The sequence below is a fragment of the Pituophis catenifer genome, unplaced genomic scaffold, assembly GCF_029215685.1.
Source record: "Pituophis catenifer annectens isolate HBS135680 unplaced genomic scaffold, rPitCat1.0.hap2 SCAF_1, whole genome shotgun sequence".
In the NCBI taxonomy this organism is placed as follows: domain Eukaryota; kingdom Metazoa; phylum Chordata; class Lepidosauria; order Squamata; family Colubridae; genus Pituophis; species Pituophis catenifer.
Window position 1 is genome coordinate 266,362,466 of NW_027256881.1, and position 27,656 is coordinate 266,390,121.

A 27,656-nucleotide genomic window follows, 5' to 3' on the forward strand; every position below is an offset into this window, starting at 1 on the left:
ATAATAGCAGAAAAAATATTGTGTGCACGTTGAGTTGTGAGAATAGAAAGCAACTTGGTACTGTTATATATTCACCAATAGAAAAAATAAAGTACAAGTGTAAGCATACATCACATAGTTGTGATATCCATTTTTCAAATTTATTTTTTTATTTATTTGAAAAATACATTTTCAGTACTAAATTATAGAGCATTTGCCACATGTGCAAGGCACTGTTACTTTCTGTATGTCTCTCCTGCTATCAAGTGTTTATCCAGATTTCTGCAACCCTGATTTGTCAGCTTTATTACTGCAGATGTCCTTCTTTGAACAGGATAGGCATATTGGTGAAAACAAGCAACTGCTACATTGCCAGGGGGAAAGCAATGCGTTAGATATTCAAAAGTGTTGTGGATAAAAAATATCAGCTCATTTTGAGGTCTGATTTTCCAATGCACAACTTCTTTAATGACAGTCTGTGCTTAATAGGAGATGGCAGTAGTTTTGAAATTGTCTTTTAAAAGCATTCCCATTTAGCATTCATTATTTCTTGCAAAATGTGACGACTGTCCTGGCAAGAAAAATCTCCTTTGTTTGAAAAGGGAACAGTTTATACAAAAAAGAATATGTTGCAGATAAAATTAGAAAAATGATTTTAAACCAACCCATCCCCACTTTTGCATTATTGATGCCTCCTTATTCAGGAAAAAACTGGTGCCCAGAAGCCCACTGAAGTTCTTGATATGATCAGTAAAAGATTTCCCATTCCATCTGTCTTGGGAAGTGCCATACCCAGAGCACTGCTGTCCCCTTCTCATTCAGTGTCAACTCTTTACTTTCAACTCAACTTTGCTACAGTTCAGGGACTTAAGGATGCTAGATGAAACTAGCAGGAGTTTTGGAAAATGGAGTCTTGTTCTCTATTTTTCAATAGTGTCCTTTGCTGCTATTTACCTCGACTGGGTGTTTAATAAGTTAATATGTTTGATACTTTTCTCTGTTTGCATCTAAGTTTTAGAACCTTTGAAGGTTTGAACCTTTGAACCTTTGAAGAGGACGATCGTCTGAATAATAGAGAAAAGAAAGCACCTAAACACTCACTCTCTGCCGTAACCACTCATCTTGAAATACAGGTAGTCCTCAACTTATGACAACAATTGAGCCCAAAATTTATGTTGCTGAGTGAAAAATTTGTTAAGTGAGTTTTGCTCCCTTTTATGACTTTTCTTGCCACATTTGTTAAGTGAATCACTGCAATTCTTAAATTAGTAACACGGTTGTTAAGTGAATCCAATTTCCCCATTGACTTTGTCAGAAGATTGCAAATGGTGATCACATAACCATAGGACACTGCAACTGTCATAAATATGAGTTTGTTGTCAAGCATCCGAATGTAAATCATAGGACTATGGGGATGCTGCAACAGTCATAAGTGTGAAAAATGGTCATAGGTCATTTTCTTCAGTGCCATTTTAACTTTGAATGGTCACTAAGTGACCTGTTGTAAGTTGAGGATTACCTGTAGTTATTCGTATCCTTTACAACTCTTCATTATTTGTTCAGTCCTTCTGTTACTTAATTCCATCAAGGATATAAGAAGAGGCCTTCTGGCTAAAGCTGAAGGTCCATGAAATCCAGGATTCTATGTCTCGCCATGGCCAACCGAAGGCATTTAGTCTCTTTTTAAGCCAACCAGTTGGGACAATTACCACAACTATTAGTAGAAAATTCCAAGTTTAAATCTATGCTGAATAAAAATATTTCCTGAATCTATCTGTATTTAATTTTAATGAATGATTAGAAATTCTAACACTGTGAACGAGGAAATTTCCTCCCCATTATCAATGCCTTCTATTATGTCTTCATTTCCTCCTTCATTTTAAACTAAAAAGTTCTAATTGATGTATTATTTTTAATGGAGCAGTTGTTCCAAGCACCTAATAATGTTGCTTGCATCTTTATTATTTTTTACTTCTGTACAATATGTATAACTTTTTAAAGATGTGGTGACCAGAACTTACACAATATTCCAAATAGGGTTGGACCATAAATTTATATAACGGTATCATATCAACAGTTACATTTCCAATTCCTTTTAATTCCAAACATGCAAATTGCATTATTTCAATAAAAAAAAAGCTATATACTATATTGGCATTTTCATAAACCTGTCTACCATGATTCCAACATCCTTTCTTGGTCAACCACTGCCAATGTATACACTGCCATAAAGTTACAGCAAAATCGAGGCAGGTACAATTCATCCTGGAGGCTTCTCTTTTTTTAAATTTCAAAGGTATAAAGTAAAACTCAGGAAAGGAGGTTGTCTCATTTTTCCAGTTACAGGTATTGAAATTTATATTAGTTTTTCAACTGAGCCTTGATCTTTTAACTCAGCTGCAAACTCTATTGCTAACGTACAACCATCTTGGCAGTACATTGAATATTGTGTATCCTCTTCACTGTTTTCTTCACTGACTTAGTTTCTTGGCATAACAATGATTTATTTATTCTACAGTATTAAAATGCATTTATCTTCTCCCTGTATCTAAGTCCCACAAAGTGATAAATGGATTTTTAAAAAAAAGGCATATTTAAAATAACAAGTATTAAAAGTTGATTCATTTGGCAACCACCAGTAAATGCAAAATTTTAACGAGGTGCATCTTGAATTGCTGGGGGCAGGAGATTCCAAATGTAAGATGTCATAATTGAAATGGTTAAGCTAAATGTTGCCAACTACTACATTTCTGAAGAGAACAATCCTTTCATCTGTCACGAATTTTCAGTTTTCATACCCTATGTTCACAAAACTCAGTAAAAGCAAACAAAAGAATCTGAATTTTCTTGTTTAGTCTTTCCCAAGCTTGTGTCTCCAGATACGTTGGACTACAATTTGCAGAATTCTCTGATAAGATGACTGACATGTCTAGAGGGATATTACTTTAGAGAGATCTGCCCATATCAGGCTAAATTTAGTGGAAATCATATTTTGGCTTTTTTTTCCTGAATAACAGGTTTATTAATTAATTTATTTATTCTTTGATTTAGGCATGCATGCTTTCCAAGCTTTCTTCTGAAATTTATGTAAAAGTACAGCTATTTCTGTGTTTTCTATCCTTTCCTTACCACTTCTTTGGAAGACTTCATATTTTATTTTTAACAGAAATGGAGATAAAACAGTGACATGTGCTCAAAAAGGATATGCATGTTTGTATAAACAGGGGACTGGAAGTTTGTAGTCTATCCGGAACATGAATAAGACTTGGAGCAGTTTCATTATTTTAGTGCATCTGCTTCCCTACTTGGCTGGAAAGAACTTTTCTAAAGGAAACTAAAAAGCCAGAAATTAAAAAGATAGAATACAGTACTATATACAATTTATATGTGTTGATTGTGTGCGCCTGCTATGTAGAATTAAAGAAAGAAAACATTGTAAAATAGGCTGCCTTGGCTGTAGGTGCCAGCCAATGTGTTAAGTCAATTTTTAGCTCATATAGACCATCACCTTTCTTATCCTGATTTTCAGGACCTCTGCCAAAAAATCCTTCCAATGTAAGGATCAATATTCTGAGAATTCAGAATTTGCTTTTAAAACTAAGGTGAAGCTCAATATGTATTAATATTCTGAATAGTGAATCTAGATATGTGAAAATGACTGTGAACAATGTAGACATCAATATTTGTGAACCTCTTTAGGCAATATAATAAGCGGAGAAGTATATATTATTAGTTGTGGTATGCCTGATTCACAAGAATTGCACTTGTTTAAAAAGTGCTCAGTTAAATATGGCAATTACATCAGGCAGTTTTGTGGTGGCGAGCCATGGTGGCACAGTGGTTAGAATACAATATTGCAGGCTAATTCTGCCGACTGCTAGCAGTTCAATCCTGACTGGTTCAAAGTTGACTCAGCCTTCCATTCTTCCGAGGTCAGTAAAATGAGGATCCAGATTGTTAGGGGCAATATGCTGACTCTGTAAACAGCTTAGAAAGGGCTGTAAAGCACTATGAAGCGGTATATAAATCTAAGTGCTATTGCTATTGTGCAAATGAATAATATTTGGAATCAATCATCATTTCACTGATTTTTGTAACAATTATGCATAATTTTGTTTGATAATGTTGTAAAATGAGCATATTTATTTAAAATATTAATAGACAATGTAACATTTCCATTTGAACAGTCAGCTGGTTTTTCTGTTCTGCTTTTATGCTGATATACTGTATACTTTAACCCAAGTTTTAGCTCAAAGCCAAATACATAGATCTAGCTTAGAACATAATATCAAACTAAGACTTGACACTATATGAATCTCAAGAATCCTTAAGCTTGCATTTCCCTCTTCACTTCCTTGGTTTCTATCGAACATAATTTATCCATTTATATGAACATCATATTGATTTTCATTTGCATTGTGAATCAGGATTGGAAGGCACTATTTGATTCTGTTTATAACTCAGGTTTTAAGGAAATCAGATTTGCTTGTTCAAATAAAATTATGAACTGTGGTTTGTTTTATAGCTAGAATGGAGAGAGAAAAATAATGAATTACTTGTACAAGGGGAAATGAGTTTAATTTATTTATGTATTTATTTATGTATTTATTTATTTATTTATTTATTTATTTATTTTGTCAAGCATGTATAAGATAACAGATATAAGTATAAACATGATTATGAATACAGGAAATAGATATGAATAAATGGGGACAGTAGGACAAGGATGGTAGACACGCTGGTGCACTTATGCATGCCCCTTAAAGACCTCTTAGGAATGGGGTGATGTCAACAGTAGACAGTTTAAGGTTAAAGTTTTGGGGGTTTGGGGAAGAAACCACAGAGTCAGAGTCAGGTAGTGCATTCCAGGCATTGACCACTCTGTTACTGAAGTCGTACTTTCTGCAATCGAGTTTGGAGCGGTTTACCTTAAGTTTGTATCTATTGTTTGCTTGTGTATTGTTGTGGTTGAAGCTGAAGTAGTCATTGACAGGTAGGACATTGTAGCAGATCATTTTGTGTACTATGCTTAGGTCAGACTCAAGTTGGTGTAGTTCTAAGTTGTATAAGCCCAAAATTTGAAGTCTGGTGGCATAAGGTATTCTGTTGCGGGTAGAGGAATGGAGGACGCTTCTCGTGAAATATCTCTGGACTCTCTCAATTGTATTAATGTCCGATATACAGTGCGGGTTCCAGACAGATGAGCTGTATTCGAGAATTGGTCTAGCAAATGTTTTGTATGCTCTAGTTAGTAGTACAATATAACAGAAGAAGCTTCGCAAGATTAGGTTAACAACTTATAATGCCTTTTTGGCAATGCTGTTACAGTGAGCTCTGGCACTTAGATTGTTTGAAATGAGTCCTTGACAGAGTGAGGGTCGTCTACGAGGTTGTATCCTCCCAGCTTCTATTTTGTGTTCTGATTCTTTTTGCATTTGTTGGTTGAGATTTGGAATTGCCAATTGTTTGACCATTCTGACAGATACGGTAGCAGCATTGTCGGTGGTGTTGAATAGTTTTACATCATCAGCAAAGAGAACGCTGTTGCTTATAATATGATCGCAAAGGTCATTTATGTAAAGTATAAAGAGTGTGGGTCCTAAAACGCTTCCTTGGAGGACACCGCTGTTAACAGGTACAGGGTTTAATAGAGCATTCTCTATTTTGACTACTTGTTGCTTTGTTTGATAGGAACGTGGATATCCACTTATGGAAAGCACAAATTTAAATCCATGTTTTTTACATATCATCAAATCTATGTTTTTTACATATCATCAAATGTGATTTTGGTGGGAGATTTGAATACAACTCTTAGAGTTCCCTGAACTATTTATTATATAGGAACTGAAAGAATTTTCTCTTCTTTACTTAACAGTGACTTAACGTAGTATCTGATTAGCATTACTATAGATGTTAAAAATAAATTTACTTATGTGTTTCTTGAGATAGTCCTCAATATTGTGAGGAAAGTTAGTTTGTGAAATGAAAGAAAAAGGAAAAGGTTGTCATTTTCAAATATTTTGCAAAATTTCTGTCCCTGATGGCATGGATAGCAAAATCCTGTGGTTCTTAGAAAAGCCTTTCTCTGTTGATTCACATGAATTCTTTTGAAATGGGATAGATATGAATATACCAAATTATCCTAACAATTGCATTCAGATCTTATTTTTCCTCTCTTTAAAAAATTGAGATTCTTAAAAACTTAATGCTCGGGTACCCAATTGTAGGAGCTTTGTAAAAGAATATTCACAATTGTGGTCAGTCCCATGAGGAATTTCAAAAAATTTCTCCTCCAGTAAACTTTTCATTTGGCACAATTTCCTTTTTAATTATAGTACAGAACAACTTCATCTCACAGTCTTCCCATGTTCAGATGTTTCCAGTTTACCAGATATGCTATATGTTTAGCTTTTTTTTTCTTCTCTTCAATTGTGTCCAGTTCTCTGAGACTGCCTGGACATGTCCCTGCAGTTTTCTTGGCAAGGTTTTTCAGGAGTGATTTGCCTCATTCCTAAATCTAAGAGAAAATGATTGGACCAAGGTTACCCAGCTGCCTTTGTACTTAAAGTGGGACTAGAATTCCCAGATTCCCAGTTTCTGGCCTGGTACCTTAACCACTGCACCAACCTGGCTAGACCCAATCCTCATGTACAGTTTAGATGAGGATTATTGTTCCTGCAAGCTGCAAAACTATTGAGACTTTGAGTAAATTTGACTGTTAGTAATTTTAGAGCAAAAAAAATGAACTTGCAAGGGAGTGATTATTCACTATGGTAAGGATTTTATGCTTTCAAAATCAATCAAATTTTGATTACGCAGTTGTTGGTACAATCAAAAGAGCACCTCCATTATGCCTTGCTAGACTAGCTAGCTGCTGTTAGAAACAAAATGTTGGAATTTCTGACCGCTGGTTTACTGGAGATGTTGGTTTCAACTCATACAATTCCCAGCCAATATGAGAGTAGACAGGCAACGAGTTGGAGAAGGTTGATCTAATTAACAAATAGTGTGGTTCTTAGATGGTTCAGTGCCATGGAAGAGGTAAAATACTAGTTTATCTTTTACAGGACTGGTATTTATATTGGAAAACTTGACATTTTTTCTTTTACCACCAATATTTTATGGCTGTCTTCACTGTCATATGGGTGCAATTGTTTGATCAGTAGTGTTACTTAGGTACGTTAAGAATAGCTACTTTAGGCATATCAATCAAACAAACATTTTATTTTTAGATGAAACAATCCTATTTTTGTATACATTGATTTGAAAGCCTTATTAACTTTAGTTGTTATGTAAAAGGAAGAAAAATATAAGGAGACTGGTTTTAGTTTAAGACCTTGCTCTTTTATAATCTCGGTAAACAAAAGACTAATGTGCAGGGGCTCAAATTTAGGTACTGGAAAGCCATGTTATTTCCTTCAGCAAATAAATCACCATTCTGTACAATGCACTAGATTAATTCAAATATAAAAGGATGTGTATATTAAGAATAAGCAGACCTATCAACAGAGGAAAATCACTGACAGGCCTTAAATATGTCCTATGTACAAGTGATGTCTTTTGGAGACAAGTCTGTCACAGTTGTTCCCTAATAATTTTTGACAAGAGGCAGGCCTTATTACAGTTTTCCTGGTAGTTTATCTTAAGGAGATTGTTTAATTTCTTTTTATGGTTACTTTATCATTTTTTAAACAAAGAAAAATTTGCATTTGTGGATACAGTTGCATTTAAATGAGGCAAGTTGCTGGTTACATTAGAAAAGTAAGCAAAGGACAAAGAGGACACACACACACACACACACACACACACACACACAAATACATACTTTGAAGAATGTTCCTGAAAGTCCATAGTTTATGTGTTCACTGCCATTGAAATGAAGCAATCTACTCAGTACGCCATAATTCTTCATCCTAATTGTATATCCTAGATTGTTTATTGTTCTCTTGTGTGTGTTTGTATTTGTTTGTTGGAAGGTACAAAAAATACACATTTGCTTTGAAGCTTTTAATAGAACATTTTGTCATCCATCCCTTAAATCCAGAATTCTCTTCAGATTTTATTACAGACCTACATTCCCATACTCAGTTTAGTGCAGTCTTTCAGATGTTTGGAATTATAATTTTTAGACTACCTGCCAATACAGTTGATGGCTATTCTGGCATGGATTTCTGGAAAGATGCAAGTTGGGAAAGACCATTCAATAAAAATGGAACATTTCAGGGACCACAACTTTATATAAGAAGTTAATTAGAGCAACTAACATGAGCTATATAATGTGAACTAGAAAAAGCAAATTGGAAAAGAAATATGATGGACAAAATAGGAAGACACATATTTTCTCAAGAAGGACAAGTTTAGAGCCTAATATTTTAGGCAAGTGGGTACAATTGGAATTTTGAGAGATTGTGTGGGTCATTGTTGCTGGGATCAACAAGAGAAGGATTTATATTGTAGATGAGTTGATGCAAAGGGCACTCAGTTCAGAACATGGTAGACAACCTGAGACTTTTATGTTTCCCCAGTTTAAGATGCATTTGTTAAGACTGAAAAGTGTGTGTGTGTGTGTGTGTGTGTGTGTGTGTGTGTATGCTGGACTGCAACTCTAAGACTCGTTGAAGTGGGCAACTATATAAATTGATTGAATAAACTTCTATAATCCTTCATTGTTAATCATGTTGTTATTTGGACAGATAATGTTCAAATCTGATGGACATCAGGTTGGCAACCTTCAATTTAGGCATTAGCATATTGGTGAAGAACTGCAGAAAAATCTTTTGGCAGCCTAAAGAAATAACATGCATAGTGATAACTTAATAGGAAACAGCAGTTATTCTATATCATCTGTTTTTTATTCCCTGATATTAAATTCAAGGCGCATCATAGTCTAAGCATCAAAGTATTTCCAAGCATATGTGTGAAGAAATCTTATAATCGCTTACCTGCTTCAGGGAGAAAGCCTGGGGTTAAGGGGTCTAGTTATTTATTTATAGAGTTTAGAAGCCACCTTACTAAAAAGCAGTTTTCTTTAAAAGCAAAGAATATAAAAATTATGGAACACATCATATCTGTCCAGAAGGGAAAGCCATACATAACAATAAAAACAATTTACAGGAGCTACTACTATTTTACCCCAAAGCCTGGAGGAAAAGCAAGGTTTTCAAACATTTTTGAAACATCGTTATGAGGGGTGCTCTGTAAATCTCTGAGGAAATACTATTCCACTTCCAACTTAATTTAATATCTCTTGTTTCTTCAGGGGACACTTAAAAATATTCGCAAATACTTATAAATAATGTATAAATATAAATAAAACATATATTCAATTGACAAGCTTCTATCAACTTTCTGCAGCCAAGCTGATTGAGGAGAGCTATTCTAATCTCTATTTTAGCTCTCTAATCTCTAATTTCTATGTTTTATCCACATACCGTCTTAATGATGAGGACATTTATAAAATGGTTATCACTACAGAGATTATATACCTTTGCTATTTTTCTTTCCATGAGGCCATGAGGGCTTCACATGCTTGCTTAGGACTTCCTATTTTTTATTATATAACAAATTTAAAATGTTCAATTATGAATTATAATCCAAAAGTGACTATTGTTGCTGAGTGGCCTCTGAATATGCCATCTGTCATCATTTAATATTAGGAGGGACTCTTTTGCCTGTGTTAGTAATCACAGTAGTATTTTTTTGCTGCTGTTCTGCCTACCTAGTGTACTACACTTATTGAAGTTGCCAAACTAAAGCTAAGGTTAGGGGGCCTCTAGCCCAGGAGTTTCAAACTTGATTTCACATCAGGGTTGTGTTTGACCTTGGGGGTGAGGCAGGGATGTGGCGAGGATGGGCATGGCCAGCTTAACATCACTCATGTCAGGGGCACCTGTGGAGGCCTGGGCGGGGCTGAGGGGATCCATTGTCTCCAGTGGAGGAAGGCAAGTCCAAACTCTTATCCTCCAGAGGAGCCTTGTCATCTGCTGGTGGCCAAGTGCTAAGGCAGGACTTCCTTTCCTTTCCTTTCCTTTCCTTTCCTTTCCTTTCCTTTCCTTTCCTTTCCTTTCCTTTCCTTTCCTTTCCTTTCCTTTCTTTTCCTTTCCTCTTCCATCTTCATTCTCCTTTCTTTTTCCTTCCCCTCTTCTTTTTCCTTCCTTGCTCTCTTCCCATCTTTCTTTCTTTTTATTTGTCTTTCCTCTTTCCCTTTCTCCTTTCCTGTCCCTTCTTGGATGCTCAAAAGCAAAGGGGGAAACATTTCACTTTTTGTTTTATTTAGCTTTTAGTTTGTTTTGCTAGCTCTCTGACAGCAAAAATGGACCTGGGAGGCGCACACAAGCCCCGTTTTCAGCCTGGATGGCCTCTTGAAGCCCTCTGCCAGTGAAAACAGAGGCCAGGGGAGCCACATGCAGCCCTCCTGGGCTCCATTTTTGCTGCAGAAGCACCGCTGGCTGGGTGTGCCAGGACGGCCCCATGGGCCAGATCTAAGCACCCTGTGGACTGGATCTGGCCCGTGGGCCTTTGACACCCCTGCTCTAGCCTGTAGGTTCAATCAGGCTCACCAACTTAGTCGTCTTTCCTTCAGGACCTCACCAAACTTCTTTCTCCTTCTCATCAACCATTTGTTCTACTGAAACACTTGTGAGAATCAATTCCTATCAGAAAAATTGAATGAAACTGAATCATTTAATTCAGAGCAAGAATGATGTCTCTTCATTTTGTCATGTACAGATTATGAGTAACAAAAGGATTTTTGCTGAGGGTATAAATACCCCTCCTTTTAAGGCCTACTTTCTGAGTAATGTGACTCAAGCTATTTCAATAAGCATAGGAAGTATCACTTCAATATCACTTGAAACCAAGATTGCCAAACAGAGGCTGTCATACTTTGATCATGTCATGCAAGCTGACTCACGCAAAAAGTCAATCATGCTAGGAGTGATCAGTGGAAAAAGGAGAAGGGCCACCTTAGTACCTATTGTCTGGACGCTATAAAGAATGATACCAGGATGACCATGACAGAGAATCATGGAGAATGCTGATCCATTGAGTGGCCAAGGGTTGGACATGACTGAATGGCTGATAACAATGAGAAAGGCTCAGCCATTAGCAACTTTAGTTGGTTTTGATGGAACAAGCACATATGAAGTCCTAATTACACTATTTATTTTACATTATCTGTGATATTTATGGAACATAAAGTAAGTGAGAAAGGGGAAGTACAGATATTAAAATGATAGATTTAGTGTTCACGGATTGAGCAAATACTTGACTCTAACAAATATTTCCTGTGTGGTTCCGGAAATTCACTTACTCTTACAGTGCTTCAGTTTACAATAATTGAATGAAAGGTTTATAGTTTACTTCCTTGCATCTACTCTTTGTACAATTTTACCTTTTAAGAATAGTAAAGAATGTTAAGAATCTATATACAGTGTGTGTGTGTATGGGTGTGTATGTGTGCATTTGTAAATAGACAGACAGCAACTACTATTCATTATCCCTTTGGCACTGCTGTATTCTAAAAGTAACACATTATTATGAAATGTGTTATTTGATTGAGAAAACAAAATGATTAAACTAGCTGTTTTAGAAAAATATTTTATACATAAAATAATTGTGTTTAATTTTGAAATACAGTAAGTAATATGCCCCATTTAAAAAGTTACTGTAACATTGAAATTAAATTTAATTTATTCAAAATACAATACAACATTCCCCAAATAGATCACAATGCTTGTTCATTACAGTCAATTTAACTGTGGCTTCTGGAATAAGCTCAGGCACAAAGAATTTACTGGTAAGATTTCTTAAGCCTTCAGTAGTAGATCTTTCCACATAGTGAAGCAACAATGAAAACACTTCTTGTTATCATAATGTCTGAACTTTCAGTAGACATGGTCTTATTAAAATATTGCTTTTGGTTAAATAATGTGATTAATATGCTGAATGTACCATTTGGAAGTGATAGCTCTTCAAGTATGTAGACTTCTTGATGCTGTTCTAGCTTTTTTCTGCCTGCATACATTTCATTACCTGATTAGATAGCATCATCTACAAGCAAATAACAAAGCTAAGAGAGCACCAAGGACTCTATAGTTCAATCCTGAGCTTCAGGATTGATATTACAGATACTATCTTCTCTTTAAATATATCTAGGATAGCAGTCAAGCAGTCCAATTATATTGGACTGCTTGACTGCTTATTCCCAAAAGAGTTTATTGTCAAAAAAATTGTATATGCAGCTTTTTTGAGTTGATTCTGAAAGGATTTGGTTGGGATGTTACTTTATTTGGGCTAACCCACATAATCTTGTTATGAGTAAAATTTCTTCATAATACTACAAATATAATTTATGCCAACTAAATACAATACCAAGGTCCAGTTTATATATGTTCACCTGGCCATTATTTCTGTGATGTATTTAAGATAATAAATAATAACTAAATATGCACCTGAATCATGATCCATCATATTCGCATGTTCATTGGAATTAGGGACAACTGTAGACCTCCGTTTTAACCCAGTAATAATGTGCCAATATTACACCAAATAAAGTTTGGAGGCAAGTATGTGCAAGCATGGCTGTCTCTTTACATCTTAACATGTTTCCGACAGGGGTCACAGGTCAGCTTTTACATCTGTTTTATGGAACCAATCCACAAAGCATTTGTAATTGATTTTTTTCTGTTGCCAATAGGAGGGAGGGAGGGAGGGAGGGAGGGAGGGAGGAAGGAAGAGCTGTCAGTGTCAGAAATACCTATCTCTTTCAAGCCAAAGGATAATGGATCTAGAAGAAGAAATGGTTTAGTTTCTCTGCCAGAGGGTGAACTTGCTTTGGTTCAGAATTATCTAACCAAATTACCATTAGGGAAAATTTGTATATTTTATTATCAGTTTATTTAAATATAGTATTGCTCTAGTGTAAAATAATTGTGAATACAAATGATGGGTTAATAGCTTCCTGCACCAATTATGTACCTATGAAACTGCAAATTATTCAGTTAATTTGTTTTATGTATTCTTATTATATTAAAAGTATCAATTCAAGGAAACAAGCTGATTACTTCTGCAGACCTGGGAATATTTAGAATAAAGTTTCTTCTCTTTCAAGAATTCAACAAACATCCTCCTTATATAATTGTGTAAACCTCCTGCATTTAATTCATCACGCTAGTGCATAAGAAGGAGCATTCCTTGAGCTATTTTGGCCACAATCCACTCAGTTCTTTAAAAATTAGCACTACAGTCGTAAATTGGGCCTTGGGAAAAAAGGGAATGAGAAAGCCAATGAAATTGACTTAATATCATAATATGGATTAGACCAGCTCCAGTTAATAACATTACAACTTTATTTTAGACTATCTGAAGTTTCCAAAACTTCCAAAATAGCCCCACATATAACACATGGCAGAAATCCAGCCAAGAGGTTACTAGAGCACATAGAACTGATGTCAGGCGATCCCTGCCCAGAACGTTTTGCAACTAGTCTCAGTATTCAACTTGTAGGGGATTGGTCCTACCTGCTTTTTCAAAGTGGGTTTTGATACAGCACACAGAGAGTTACCCTTTTCAACTAGAAGGGAAAAAAACCTATCCTTGACCTGATTGTCTGTGATTTTATTAATTGTTGAGCCATTACTATCAAGCTATCTCTAAGATAGTTGGGAACAGCTCAACTTCAAAAAGTGACTGTGTTATATTGCTCAAGCAATATTTTTTCCAGAATTTTAAAATTATAATAAGTGCTGATTCAAAAGTACACGTCAGTTCCAGTTCCAGCCTTAATTTGAGAAAAGTTTCAATTAGTGTTCTAGTCATAATTTTTTATTTGTGGCAGATTGGATTCATAGTTTTTTTTTTATGCTGTATCAATTCAACAAGTGTCACAATGAAGATTGCCCTCTGTTGCAGAGCATTCTATCATGTGCCTACAAGAAGGTCCCAAATATAGTTGCACATAGCATTTCATACAGGAAAGTTGGAGATGCGCTGCCAATAGTTGCATGATAGTTAGCTTTGCCTGCAGTCACCCAAACTTTGTGCTTCATGGGAGAAAATAATTTGAGAAGCAAGTTATGCATGTCTAATCTTCTCTGGATCTTTTAAAATACCAACTTCATTAGACCATCTCATTCTTAATGTAAGATTCAGGATTATAGATTACTTGAGGTATGAAAAGCCTTGAATCACCCTGTTATCCTCACATAGTGACTAAAGGAGTGACGGCAATCTCAAAAACAAATCACAATAAAGGTATTGTTTTAGTATAAGATACTGACAATTGAGATAAATGCGTTGTGATATAATGCATCCCTATTACACTTTTGTAAGTAAACCAGCATCTATATAATGTACTGGTGATGCAAAAGTTGGGATTTAAATTACACTTATCCTGGAATTTACTAGAAGTTCATTTTTACTTTCTAGATTACAGCTTTATATTACTGAAGTATTTACATGTCACCTTTTTATGATTTCCTGTTGATTAAGTAATACGTTTGTTCTGCCTTATATCTTACATTGTTAACACCTGTAACAGTATAGGGGCTCAGGTATACACACTGGCACATTGTCATTGTTTAAAATTTCATAATTCTTTACAATTGACAGAATCGACTCAATTTGTGTTCTGACTATAACATTATTTATACGGTACGGCTGTGTAGGTAAGTTAGCATGCAGCATATTCCGTGTGGGTCTCTGTTTTGTTCTGCTTATATGCTACTATTATTTGTTTGTGTGTTGAGGACAATGAATTTGTAATGGCTGTTTGTGAAACAATTAATTAGACATTCAATTCATTCAGCTGCTACTGCAGTCTAAAGAGTCTGGCAGCATCTATATTGTGACACGAAATCTTTTCTACAGTGCTGATTAGCTGAGCCAATGCCAAGAAGGAACCTGGGCAAAGCATACAAGTGTTCAGAGTAGAGCTAGGAGCATAAGGGAGAGAAGACAGGGGAGGTCCTTTCAGACAACAAAAGACAGGGGGAGAGGCAGTCCTGGACATGTTCCAGCTGGAAAAGAGATACCATGAAAAGCTCTAAGCTAAGCTGTTTCTCTTTTCTTTAGACCCTGATGGTTCATTTCATGGGGTGGAGTTTCTCCCAGAAAATTTCAGAGATGCTTCTAATGAAACAACAATGAGGATGAATGAGAAATACTCCACATTACCTGCCGAGGAGAAGGGAATCCACATCATCAACATCAGAGCTATTGAAGACATCGGCTATGTTCGCACAGAAAGTACGGTGAGTAAAAGAGCCGCTTGCTCACCTGGTCTGTGGTATCAGGAGGCACCTAGGTAATGCAGCTTAATTTCCCTAGTGCCATACAATTTTGTGGCTGACGTTGTACAGCTCACAGTATTCTCTTCCTGGGCTCTGGTGTTAGTCACTAAAAACATGGCATAGCTTTTTTGGTCATTTATAAAAAATAAGAATGAAAAGGGTTTTTTTGGAACAGCATCATTCTGAAGAACCGTATAGGAAAAAAGACAGACATCTCTCTGTGTGTGTATGCCTTTACAATTGTTCTGTGTATACACACATACAAGTACATATATATGCATAAACACACAAATATGTAAGTAACTATTTTGCATCTAATTGCATTACAGAAATAATATATAGAGTTTCTGATTTTTGCACTGATATCAATTTTATCTTTAAGTACCCACATTGTATAACTTTTCAAAGTAAGTTTAATCTTATTGGTTTTTTTTATATTTACATCAATGCAATCCTCAAAAATATGTGACTATTTATTGGAATTAAATTATTAGTGGTATTTAACCTACAGACATGCAAAGTCAGGTCTAATTTGAATTTTTAAATTAAATCAATATGCTTATTTTGTAAGTTATTATCAGAAACAAAGTGACAATCTTAACATATTCATAAGCCAATTTTGTATATATAATCAATTTTGAAAGCTCATTGTTTCAACTATTTTTTAAAAATCAAATTTTAAATTTTAACTTATCAAATAGGATGGCAAAAGCTTTCAAGAAATAGCAATTAAAGTATTGGAGCAAGACAGAGGGACCAAGGTCCAAATCTATGAATAGCTACTGAAATTTGAGGGATGATTTTGAATTGCACAGGATTGTTGTTGTGGAAAAAAGCTGGAGGAAGGAGTGCCATGTAGTCCTGGAAAAAAACAGAGATATAAATCTAACAAACAAATACAAATAAAAGAATGAAGTTAATAGGCTTAGAAATCCATATATGTAGAGAAGACAAAGTTATAACAGTACAAATGGCATGGTTAAAAAACCTTGCTAATACATAGGATTGTGATTGAGTAAACTAATAAAAATTAAGAATAAAAAAGACAGTAGGTTAAGAAAATTGGAACACGATGTTTTGCTTCTTAATAGAGCATTGTAAATACCCCACTAAGAGAAGAACTTAGAAGAACTATGACTTGCAAAGTCATAAAACTTGAATTGCCTTTCAGAAATGGGGGAGAGAAAATATTTGTATCCTTTCCATTAATAATTACTTATTGGTTAGTGAATTTATATGGCATTTGGCAGGAATAACTGAATGCATATGCAGTCAGGCTTTACATGTCCTTTTTAAGAACAGAGGTTTTGTTATAAAATTTAACTCTAGGGTTTCCAATAAAAAATTGAAATTAGTGTAACAATAACATAATGTAATGACCTGAAAAAAATACTTTTAGAGACACCTATTGAAATTAGGGTGTATAATTAGGGTGTATAACACTTACATGTCTCTCTCCCATGATACAAACATTAAAGGGGAAAGAATATATTCCTGTGTCTAGATGATTTGGTCAGAATGGGGGATATATGTAAGCATGGAATTATGGTGCCATGGTAATTCATAATAGTAATTGTGTGGGGAGCAGCTCTTTGAAAGGATTACATTAAGGATTCATTGAGCCAACTATGGAAGCAACATTTTTATATTGATTCAAAATATTTGGAAGTCCAAATTGTACTGTGGTATGCTAGTTAGGAACATTAAAAGCATTAATAAAAATTAATCAATATACTCCATTTGTGGGTGGAGTATAATGATTGTTAAATTCAATATTTTTATACCCCTACACAATTCTTACAAGCACTAGGGAATTGAATGAAGCCATGTAGCTGAAAAGGAACCAATTTGCATTCAATAGAATCTTGTGCCCTTTTTAAATTTCTTATAAATTGCAAAACTATGAATCAAATACAAGTTTGATTCAGTGCTTTGAAACAGTGTTGAACCAACCATGTTTTTCTAGTGGAGAAATCTGCCTAGGTTTCTTACTGTCACAAATAAATAAGTAAACATGACATGAAAGCAATACAAACACATGTAACAAGAAACTAATTAGACATTTTCAGTGATAATGAATGGAAAAGTAAATTGTGTTTATGTACATACATACATACATACATACATACATACATACATAAAGAGAGAGAGAGAGAGAGAGAGAGAGAGAGAGAGAGAGAGAGAGAGAGAGAGAGGCACACACCCTGAATAAAAAGATTAAAATTCTTTAAAAACTGTTTATAGGTCCCCTACAATAAATGTAGACAGTACAAAAACAGAAGAAATAAAAAATAGCAAAGACACAGTGTTGAAATCTACAACAGATTTAACAGATCACTAAAAAATTAAATTGTCTATATGCAGTCTTCCATCATGGACTAGCATAACCTTAAACATCCAACTAATTCTATTACCGCAGATTTTAAAGGCATTTTAGTCACCTTAGCTAAAATTTATATACTAAAACTTACAAAAGTTCTTAAACAAAAAGACTTCACAGACTCAAAAGGTCAGAGTATCTTTGTCAAAAAGTATAAAAAAAGATGGATTAAATTTTTTTCCCCTTAAAAAGGAAGCATCTGTTTTTTATGCCTCAGTCCAATTTATAGAAAGTGGTCTCTGGAGAAAGACCACACATGCAAACTTGGAAGCATTGAAGGTTTTCTTTCTTCTTATAGTCCAATAAAGTAATGATTTGAAATACTTTGTTTAATTAAGGATAACTAGGTTTATAAATGGCATTCCCAATCTGAGACATCAGCATGAGTTTTCACCGCCCAAAGTAACTCAATCGTTTTAGTCATATGGTGATTCTAAGGTATCAAATTTTCCTAATGTAGTGAGTTGCAAAAGTCTTTACAGGTGCATCTATTTATGTAGCACTCGATACTTAGCATTTTGAAAGCTATCTTCTGTTTAGAAGTTCTATCCTGTGACCTACATTTTAGCTTGAGAGTTTGAGGGGATAAAATAACAATCCTAAGTGCCGCAATTGTTTTAGGAATTGTAAATCAGATCCTGCTGTACATCTCTGAGTAAACTTTGTTTATCCACATTAAATGTGCCCACACATTACACTAAGCCATGGTTTCCTTAATCATGATCTACAAATAAGCAACAAATACTTCTAATGGAAGATAAATTGAGATTCATAACCCTTACATTTTTTTTACTCAGAAACCTATTTTTAAGAAGCACGTATCTTTTGAAAAATGCAAACTTTAATTGCAATACGACTTCCAGTTATCACAAAACTGCAGGGGGTAGGATGACAGTTGTATTTCCATTTTAATTTTCCATGAGAAAAAATCACGAATGAAGCAAAAACTGAACCTTGGTCCCTTACTGGCCAAAGTCCATGGATCTTTTTGGCTGAGCTGTATGACCAGCTGGTTTCTTTCAGTCTTTATTAAAACTTATCTTTTTTTTTTCAGATGTTGAAGAAAAGTGACAAATATTTGAATGTAATATTAATGTATTTGTCAGTAGTAAAAAGACAAATATCCTTTCTGGAGTAAAGCATGTGATTTCAACACATGTTTAACACACTATTAAACAAAAAACCCAAAGCACTTAACGTGATCTGTATCTCTAGTTGAAAATCAGCTAATGATTTTCAGGATGCAGTAATTTGAGATCTTAACATACAGATTTCACAAAGCCAGTGTACTGTGCAAAACAAATGAGTGAAGTCATCTGTTACCTCAGATGGCTTGTTATTTGTTTGTTCTTTGTTTACCATTTCAGGCCCCTGACCCACCAACAAAGTTTTAAATATTAAAGAACAGTGTTTTGTAAGTTTACAGTCTGGCAAAATTACCCATTGGTGATCTTTGCTGTGTCCGAAAATAACTATTTAAATCCTTAACTATTTTCATGTTTAATGTCAACATTTTTTTCAATCTCTTTCATTTCATTTACAGCTATTAAATTCATTCTCACAAGATCCAGATGCCAACTGCAAATATGGACTTTTTTTTAGAGATGGCAAAAGAAAAGTGGATTATATTCTGGTTTACCACTACAAGAAGTTTAGTAGGACACTCGCTCGGCTAATCCATTTCAATGATTTGGAGCCTCGAAGTGTTAAGCAAGATAAACCACTTCCTGGAAAAGGAGGGCAGCTTAGCATGGATGAAAGTGCACCTCACATGGATTATCATGAAGATGACAAGAGATTCCGCAGAGAAGAGTATGAAAGCAACCTTATGCAGGCTGGCCTTGAGTTGGAAAGAGATGAAGATGTAATTACTCTTTTTTCTTTTATTTTACTGTGTATATAAAAATTATTAGTATATTGATTGGTTGTTGAAAAGTTCATGAGAATCTCAAAGCCTTCATAGGTTCCCATGCAATTAAGCATATTTCTAACATACTTGGAAACTAGTCTTTAATATCATTTATTTTTCATGTGACCCTCGGCATCCATATTTTATATTTACCAAGATACAAGAAGGAACGTTTGCATTGCATGCACATTCTTTACCATATAGAGATAATTTTCTATGGGATAATACTTGCTGACAGTGCAGTTTTTTCATATATCTATTTATTTATCTATCTATCTATCTATCTATCATCTAACATCTAACTATACATATACATATAAACATACATACCCATGCATATACAGACACATTCATACACATACATGTAAAAATCAAGCTAGGGCTTATTTTCAGGATGCATCTTATTTTCAGGAAACACAGTATATAATGGATTTCCTCTTAAAAGTGATTGTACAAAAATGCAAACTGAACACCACTGTATATTATTAGAGCCATTATATTTAACAAACCTGCAGAAGGGCACATGGCTTTCATTTCTAATAATCACATCTCAAGCGATCATTTTATAAAATGAGAAACTGATGAGTTACCTTAAGCTTTTTCAAGTCTCCTATCAAAATATGATGGAAGAATATATTCTGTCCAGCTATTGAATGTTATTAGCATTCAGCCAACAATAGACCAGATAGGAGCCATTAGATAACCTTGACTCATCTAGAAAAGGCTAAACAGGGCCAAGCTGGCTGAAGTTTAATGGGAAAATCTCAACAGAAGCAGGAAAAAGTTCCAGACTATTTGTATTTTATTGTTAAAATATGTATATAGACTTGTCCATTTGGTTACCAGGAATTAGTCTCAATATTTTTTAGGATGCCTAGCATTGCAGCATTTAGACATGCATTAGAGCTTGAGCAAAGAACAATGATTTCAGAAATTTTATTTTTTATTAAAAAGTTTTAACAAGTATTACAACAATTTTTACCCATCCCTCCTCCCCACCTTCCCTCCTTAGTCTCTATGACCGTACAATCTGTAATTATACCTAACAAAAAGAACTGTGGAGTAAATTTTATCTTCTTTTTGAGAATGTTTTGGATAATCCACCATATTTTTATCCAAAATGCCTTGATTTTTTTACATGTCCACCATATATGATAATACGTGGCATCATCACATTCACATCTCCAACACTTAGGTTGCAAACTTGGATACATACAGGCTAGCTTTTTAGGATCTAGATGCCATCTATAAAACATTTTATAAAAATTCTCTCTTTAAGTTTTGGGCTTGCGTAAACATTTCTAACCCATATTTTTTCCCACGTTTCCATCATTATTGGTTCTTCAATATTTTCTGCCCATTTTATCATACAGTCCTTAACTAGCTCTGTTTCTGAATCTCTTTCTACCAATGCATTATACAACCTTTTTATATGCATTTGACTTTGGTCTCTAATTTGTTTTACCAAGTTCTCCTCATTTTGCAAGATACCAATTTTCTGATCTTCTCTCCATCTAGCTTGCAGCTGTCCATACTGAAACCATGTTTGAATTATCCTTTCTTCTCTTAATTGATTCAAAGATTTTAGTTGTAACATACCTCCTTCCTTATTAAGAAGCTCTTTATAAGTAATCACATCTTGTTTTTGCTCTACACTTATATTCTCTATCGCGTGTCTGGGTATTGCCCACATTGGTAATTTATTGTTTAATTTATACTGATACTTTTTCCAGACACGCAATAAAGCATTTCTTAATATAGGACTTAATATAATATAATTATTCTTAATATAAGTCTTGTGCACTTTCTTATCATATAATAAATAAGCATGCCAACCATAAACCAAATCATATCCCTCAATATTCAATATTCTTTCTTCTGTTGAATTCATCCAGTCACTAATTGCTGACAGAACAGCTGCCTCATAATATAATCTTAAATTGGGCATTTTGAGACCTCCTCTTTCACATATATCGTGCATTATTTTTTGTTTTATTCTCGGTCTCTTCCCTGCCCAGACAAAGTTATTAATACCCTTTTGCCATATCTTCAAATTCTCATCTTTTTTAAGTATTGGTATCATTTGAAAAAGAAACAAAAACTTAGGCAAAACATTCATTTTTACTGTTGCTATTCTTCCTAACAAAGATAATTGTAATTTTTTCCAATGTTCCATCTCTCTCTGTATTTTTTGCCACAACGGATCATAATTATGCTTAAATAATTTTGCATTTGATGTCATAATATAGACACCTAGATACTTAATTTTTTTTACAATTTCAAATCCTGTTAGTCTTTCTAATTCATCTTTTTGATTTATAGTCATATTTTTAGTTATTATCTTCGTTTTCCCTGCATTTATTTTAAATCCAGATACTTGTCCATATTGATTAATTATATCCATTAAACCTACAACCAACTGTAATGGTTGAGTTAAAGTAACAACCAAGTCGTCTGCGAATGCTCGTAATCTGTAGTCATACTGCCTAATTTTAATTCCATTTATTTTGTCGGACCCACGTATCTTACTTAACAAAAATTCCAAAGTCAAGATGAACAATAATGGAGACAAAGGACATCCTTGTCTTGTTCCTTTTTCTATATTAAAAGTATCTGTTAAACTACCATTAATTATTATTTGCGCTGTTAGTTTCTGATATATTGCCTTAATAGATTGTGTAAAATATTCTCCAAACTGCATCTTTTCTATTATTTTCAATAAAAATTGCCAATTCAATCGATCATATGCTTTCTCCGCATCAAGAAATATCAGCACCGCAGGGATTTGGTTGTTCTTTCCCAAATACTCCAATAGGTTAACAACTTGCCTTACATTACTCTCATTTGTCTACCAATTATAAAACCAGTTTGATCATTATGAATCATTTGTTGCATGACTGTCATTAACCTATTTGCTAGTATTTTAGCAAAAATCTTGTAATCTGTATTTAAAAGTGATATAGGCCTAGAATTTTTTGGCTGGGTGTGGTCTTGCTCCTCCTTTGGAATCAAAGAAATATAAGCTGTCCTCCAGGATGGGGGTACATTTCCTCCAGATTGTATGTTAGTAAATAATTCTTTGAATGGTCCCACCAGTTCTAACTGCAAGTGTTTATAATAAGCAGCTGTCAAACCATCCGTCCCAGGAGCTTTACCCACTTTCAACTGCTTAATTGCAAACATAATCTCCTCGGAAGTTATTGGTTGATTTAAACCTTCCCTTTGCTCTTTTGTAATTGTAGGAATATTCTCTTTCTGTAAGTATCTATCTATATCTATACTTTGAATTTTATCACTAGCATACAACCTCGTATAAAATTCTAAAAATGCTTTTTTAATCATATTTTGCTGATAAACCTCTTTACCTTTATATTCTATTTTCTCTATGGTCCGTGACTTTTGTTTTTTCCTTAACAGATATGCTAACTATCTCCCTGATTTATTAGCATTGAAAAAGTATTATGTTTAGCATATTGCAAATTAGTTGCGACCTGATCTGCCATTAACATATTAAATTGCCCTCGCAATAAGTTAATTGCCTCTTTTATTTTCTTGTCTGCTGGGTTCAATATCAAAGCTTGTTCTTTTTTTTTAAATTTCCTCTTCTAAGTTCTTCCTTTTTTTTCCTGTTTATGTTTATTATTCAAATATATCAAAATACCTCTCATATATGCTTTACTTGCATCCCAAACCATTTCCATAGATGTACCCTTATGCATATTTATAATGAAAAATTCTTTCATAAATTTTTTACATTCTTTTACATTTTCCTCATATCTAAACAGATTTTCATTTAACCTTCAAGACCTCTTAAATCCCATTCCATACTCTAATTCCATCCAAACTGGACTATGATCCGTTAAAGCTCTTGGGCAGATCTTTGTCTTCTTCACCCTAGAAAAAATATCATTAGTAGTTAATATGAAATCAATCCTAGAGAAAGATTGATGTCTATCAGGAAAAAAAGGTAAAGTCTTTTTCTTCGGGGTTCCTCTCTTGCCAGATATCTCTCAACTCCATATCATCCATCATTTCAAAAAACAATTTTGGCAATCTGGCACGCGTTGAGATATTCTGCAAGAGCCCCTTCTTATCTTTTTTAGTGTCCAAAACTCCATTCCAATCGCCCAGTAAAATACATGATTTATAATCCCATTGTAGTAACTTGGAATGTAAAAACTTATAAATTTTTTCCTGTTGTTGGTTCGGTGCATAGACTCCAATTAAAAGTATTTTTTCTCCTTTTATTAAAAGTTCAATTGCTATAAATCTTCCTTGATCATCTGCTTCAATTAATTTAGCAATTACGTCTTTTTTTAGGTATATAACTATACCATTCTTCTTCTCGGAGGCAGATGCAACAAAATGTATGCCTAACCTTGCATTTATTAAATATTTTTGATTTTTCCTTCTAATATGAGTCTCTTGTAGACAGATTACATCATTTTTAAACTGTTTCAAATAATGAAATATTTTTCTCCTGTTTTGTGGTGAATTTAGGCCATTAACATTCCAAGTCAGAAATCTAGTTGCCATTCTTGGCCACCTGAAGCTTTTGTAGCATCTGCTGGAAATCTCCATGCATTTTGCTTTTTGGTCTTACTCCTCCCACTGCTTCTGTTTTTGTAGTTTCTTGAATCATCTGTAGTTGCTGCAGTCTTAATGCTTTTTGATGCTTGGCTGCCACTCGGGTCTGTCTTTGATCCTTAGGTTCTTCTATTTTATCGAATACCTTCAAAGCTTGAGCAGTAGTTGAAAGTTGTATTAAATCTTCTTGAGTAATAAAAGTTCCCCTTTGGGCCTGTGCCAGCGATTCTTCCTTCTCCCCCTTTGTTGCCCCCTCTGCTTCTGTCTTCCTTCTGGCTTCTGGGGACTGTGGGCATCCAGCCTTTAGTACATTGGTGTAAATATCTCTTGCCTTCCACATTGAGTTAAGACAATATCTTTCTCCTGAATAGTTCACCACTAGTCCAGCTGGAACCTCCCATCTGTTCTGTATCTGACGGTTTCTCAGTTCTTCCACCAGAAAGGCATAATCCCTTTTGGCTCTCAACATTTTGGGGGAGATTTCTTTCAGTATTAAAACCTCCTGCCCCTGCACTTGAAGTTTATTTTTAAAAGTGACTTGTAGGATTTCATTGTGTATTCTCCTTGTTGTAAAATAGACTACAATGTCTCTTGGTAAATGTTTCTGTCTCTCAACCCATGAATTAACACAGTAAATGTTGTCAATTTGCCATTCAAGATTTGCTTTTTGCTCTCCCATTATCTGTGCAAATGCTTCTGAAAAGATCTCTCTCAAATTCTCTTGCTTATTTTCTTTGAGGCCTCTTATTCTCAAAGCAAATTCCATATCTCTGTATTGTATCATTATCACATCGGCCTCTGCTCTTTCCATCTTATTCTGGACCTCTCCCATTTTATTTTCCAAGTTCTCATTAGACTGCTTAATTTCTTCCACTTTTTCATCTATTGCTTCAATATGGCCTGCCAGACCTTGAACTGCCATGATAATACCTTCTCTAATTTCTTGATTTTGTTTTTGAATAATCTCTTTAATTTGAACTATCTCCTCAGCAACATCTCGAATTTTATCCTCAAATGCCGAAGTAATTTTTTTTTCTGTAACAGAGGCTTGTGTTTTAAGGGCTTCCTGCAACATTTCAAGTGTTAATATTGGTGGTTCCGTTGGAACAGAGAGAGATTGCAATTTGGACGTTTGAGCTGGCGAGCTCCCTGCACTTTTAGGGGCAATAGTCTTTATTTGTTTTGAAGCCATTTTTAGTTTCCAATTTGAATTTATTCAGCAGCCAGAACAACAAATCCACCAAATCCAAAAATTCCAAAAAGTCTTTAAATAATATCAATCCTTTTTTTAAAAAAAATCACTGCTGTAGTCTTTTTAGCCTTTAATCTTCTTTATTTTTTTAAAGCAAAAATCTCTAATTTTGAACAGGGGCTAAACGAAACTTTCCTTTTTAACTTTCGTTTTCACGCCCCATTAAAGCTCAGTCGCGATCTTGGTTTCACTTTCTCCCCTTAATGAGTCAGAAAGAAGTAATACACATTGGGAGTTAAAGTTCAGTACTTGCAAATCTGATCTCTCCTGAGTTTGCTCAGCCTGCTTCCGAATGATGTTTATTCCAAGCGTTGTTTGCAGGGGTGGTCGCGTCGTCGTCTTCTGCTTAAAGCAGAAACGTCCCGGATCCGGAGCTCTGTTGGGCTTCCAGGGAGCTCTCACCCTTCGAGCCCCAGAATTGTTCCTGGGGCTCCTTGGGGAGCTCTACCTACGCCCGTCTGCTCTCTTCCTCCCCTTTTCCCGGGAAGAAAGATTCCAAGCCACTAGACAGCTGATTTGCGCTGTTCTAGCGGCTTTACATGATCGCGGGGCTGGCACTCAAAAAGGAGCGTCTTCGGCGCCTGCGGTGCCACCGGAAGTCCGATTTCAGAAATTTTAAAGGTACCTCCTAACTCATCAAATAAATTAGTCAAAATGTGTTATATCAGTTAAAAGAAGAAAAAAGCTAAATAATGGTAATTAAGCTGTTTTTCTCAGAAATGGCAGGGACTTCTGGTGGTACAACTAAATCCATGTGTTATGTGAAAGAGATTAAATTATGATGAAATGAGGCATAATAAATTTATATCTGGGACAACTAATTTGGGCACTTGGGCAGATGGTGGTTATAATTTTTTTTACCAAACCTATAAATCAAATATAATGCTTCATAATGTTGAGTAGTACTGTACTGCTTTTCATTTGAAACTCATGTTAACTCAAATATATAAGAAGACAGAATCTAATCTAATTTGCGAGATCACTTTATTCATTTACAGTATTTTTATTCTCCCAATCATGGTATGCATATCCCCACATTGTACAATATTAATATTTCTTATATAGAATTTAAAATGCAATGTATGATCTAGAGCAATGCAAAAAGATATCAGAGCATATGCATACAAATGAATGTGGTTAGTCCACCACAATGTCATTGCCAAAATAAATAACAATGTTTTCAGCGTGCTTACAAAAAGAAGTGGAAGGATATCCAGATGGAACAGTATAAAACAGTAGTAGTGCTAGTGCCTTGTGTATCATTCATGGTATGTAATACTATATACCTTTCATAATACATGTAATAAGCTTGGGAAAAAGCAATACTAATTTTACTGAATGCAGATTCTCATATTCCCTCATATTCAGGTTTTGCAACAGTTCACAGGGTTGTACTGGGTATAAAATATAAAGATTCTAAAGGTAGGCTATAAAAAGTTTATTTTAAAGTTTCTTATATTACATATTCTAAGTTCCGAATTTAAAGAGATAGGAACATAGGAAACACACTTGTAGATCAAATCATAGGCCCAGGTAGTCTAATTTTCCATGGCAAACTAGATGCATTTGGAAAGTTCATAAGGCTGGATGGGAGTATAGATATCCCCATCATTTCTCAATCATCATTGCATATAGTAAACTGTCTATAATTCATAAGGTGATAAAGAGCCAATCAATGTTAGTAGCCATCCACAGCCTATTCTTCCATTAACTCCTTCTGTCCTCTTTTAAAGTGGCAGAAATTGGCTAAACATTAGAACTACTGGTAGCCATTTCTACAGTGCTGTGGTATTTTCTTTTATTGGTTCTGAAACTGTTTGTATTTAATTTTGGTGGATACCTTAAACTGCTAAAATTGTAAGAATGAGGCAAGTTTCCTCTCTGCCTATTATCTATGACATGAATGAATTTATATATAACTATCATGTTCTTATCTTTTACCTTCTTTTTTTTCTTTCTGTTCAATTGTATCTAATTCACAGAGATTGCCTAGATAAATCCCTGTAATTTTGTTGGCAAGGTTTTTCAGAAGTGGTTTTCCATTGCCTTCTTCCTAGGGCTGAAGAAAGTGACTGGCCCAAGATCACTCACTTGGCTTTATGCCTAAGGCAGGACTAGAATTCGCGGTCTCTTGGTTTCTAGCCTGGAAGCATTATGCCAACTGGCTCTTACTCCAAGCTAAGGAGGCTCGGTTAGTGTAGTCTTTCTTCATAGGAGGGCAATTTAACTACATTCAGAAAAAAGTATTTCTTCTGTTGG

The 27,656-nt window shown here is 34.7% G+C and overlaps 1 protein-coding gene across 1 annotated transcript in view; it reads left to right on the forward strand.

Annotated features, from left to right (window-relative positions):
* ANO1 (anoctamin 1) overlaps positions 1–27,656 on the forward strand; it is a 120,335-nt gene that overhangs the window by 25,963 nt on the left and 66,716 nt on the right. Inside the window, exons 2-3 of the mRNA XM_070957565.1 lie at positions 15,052–15,230; positions 19,193–19,513. Coding sequence (XP_070813666.1) covers positions 15,052–15,230; positions 19,193–19,513 — 500 coding nt within the window. The remainder of the gene's footprint in view (positions 1–15,051; positions 15,231–19,192; positions 19,514–27,656) is intronic.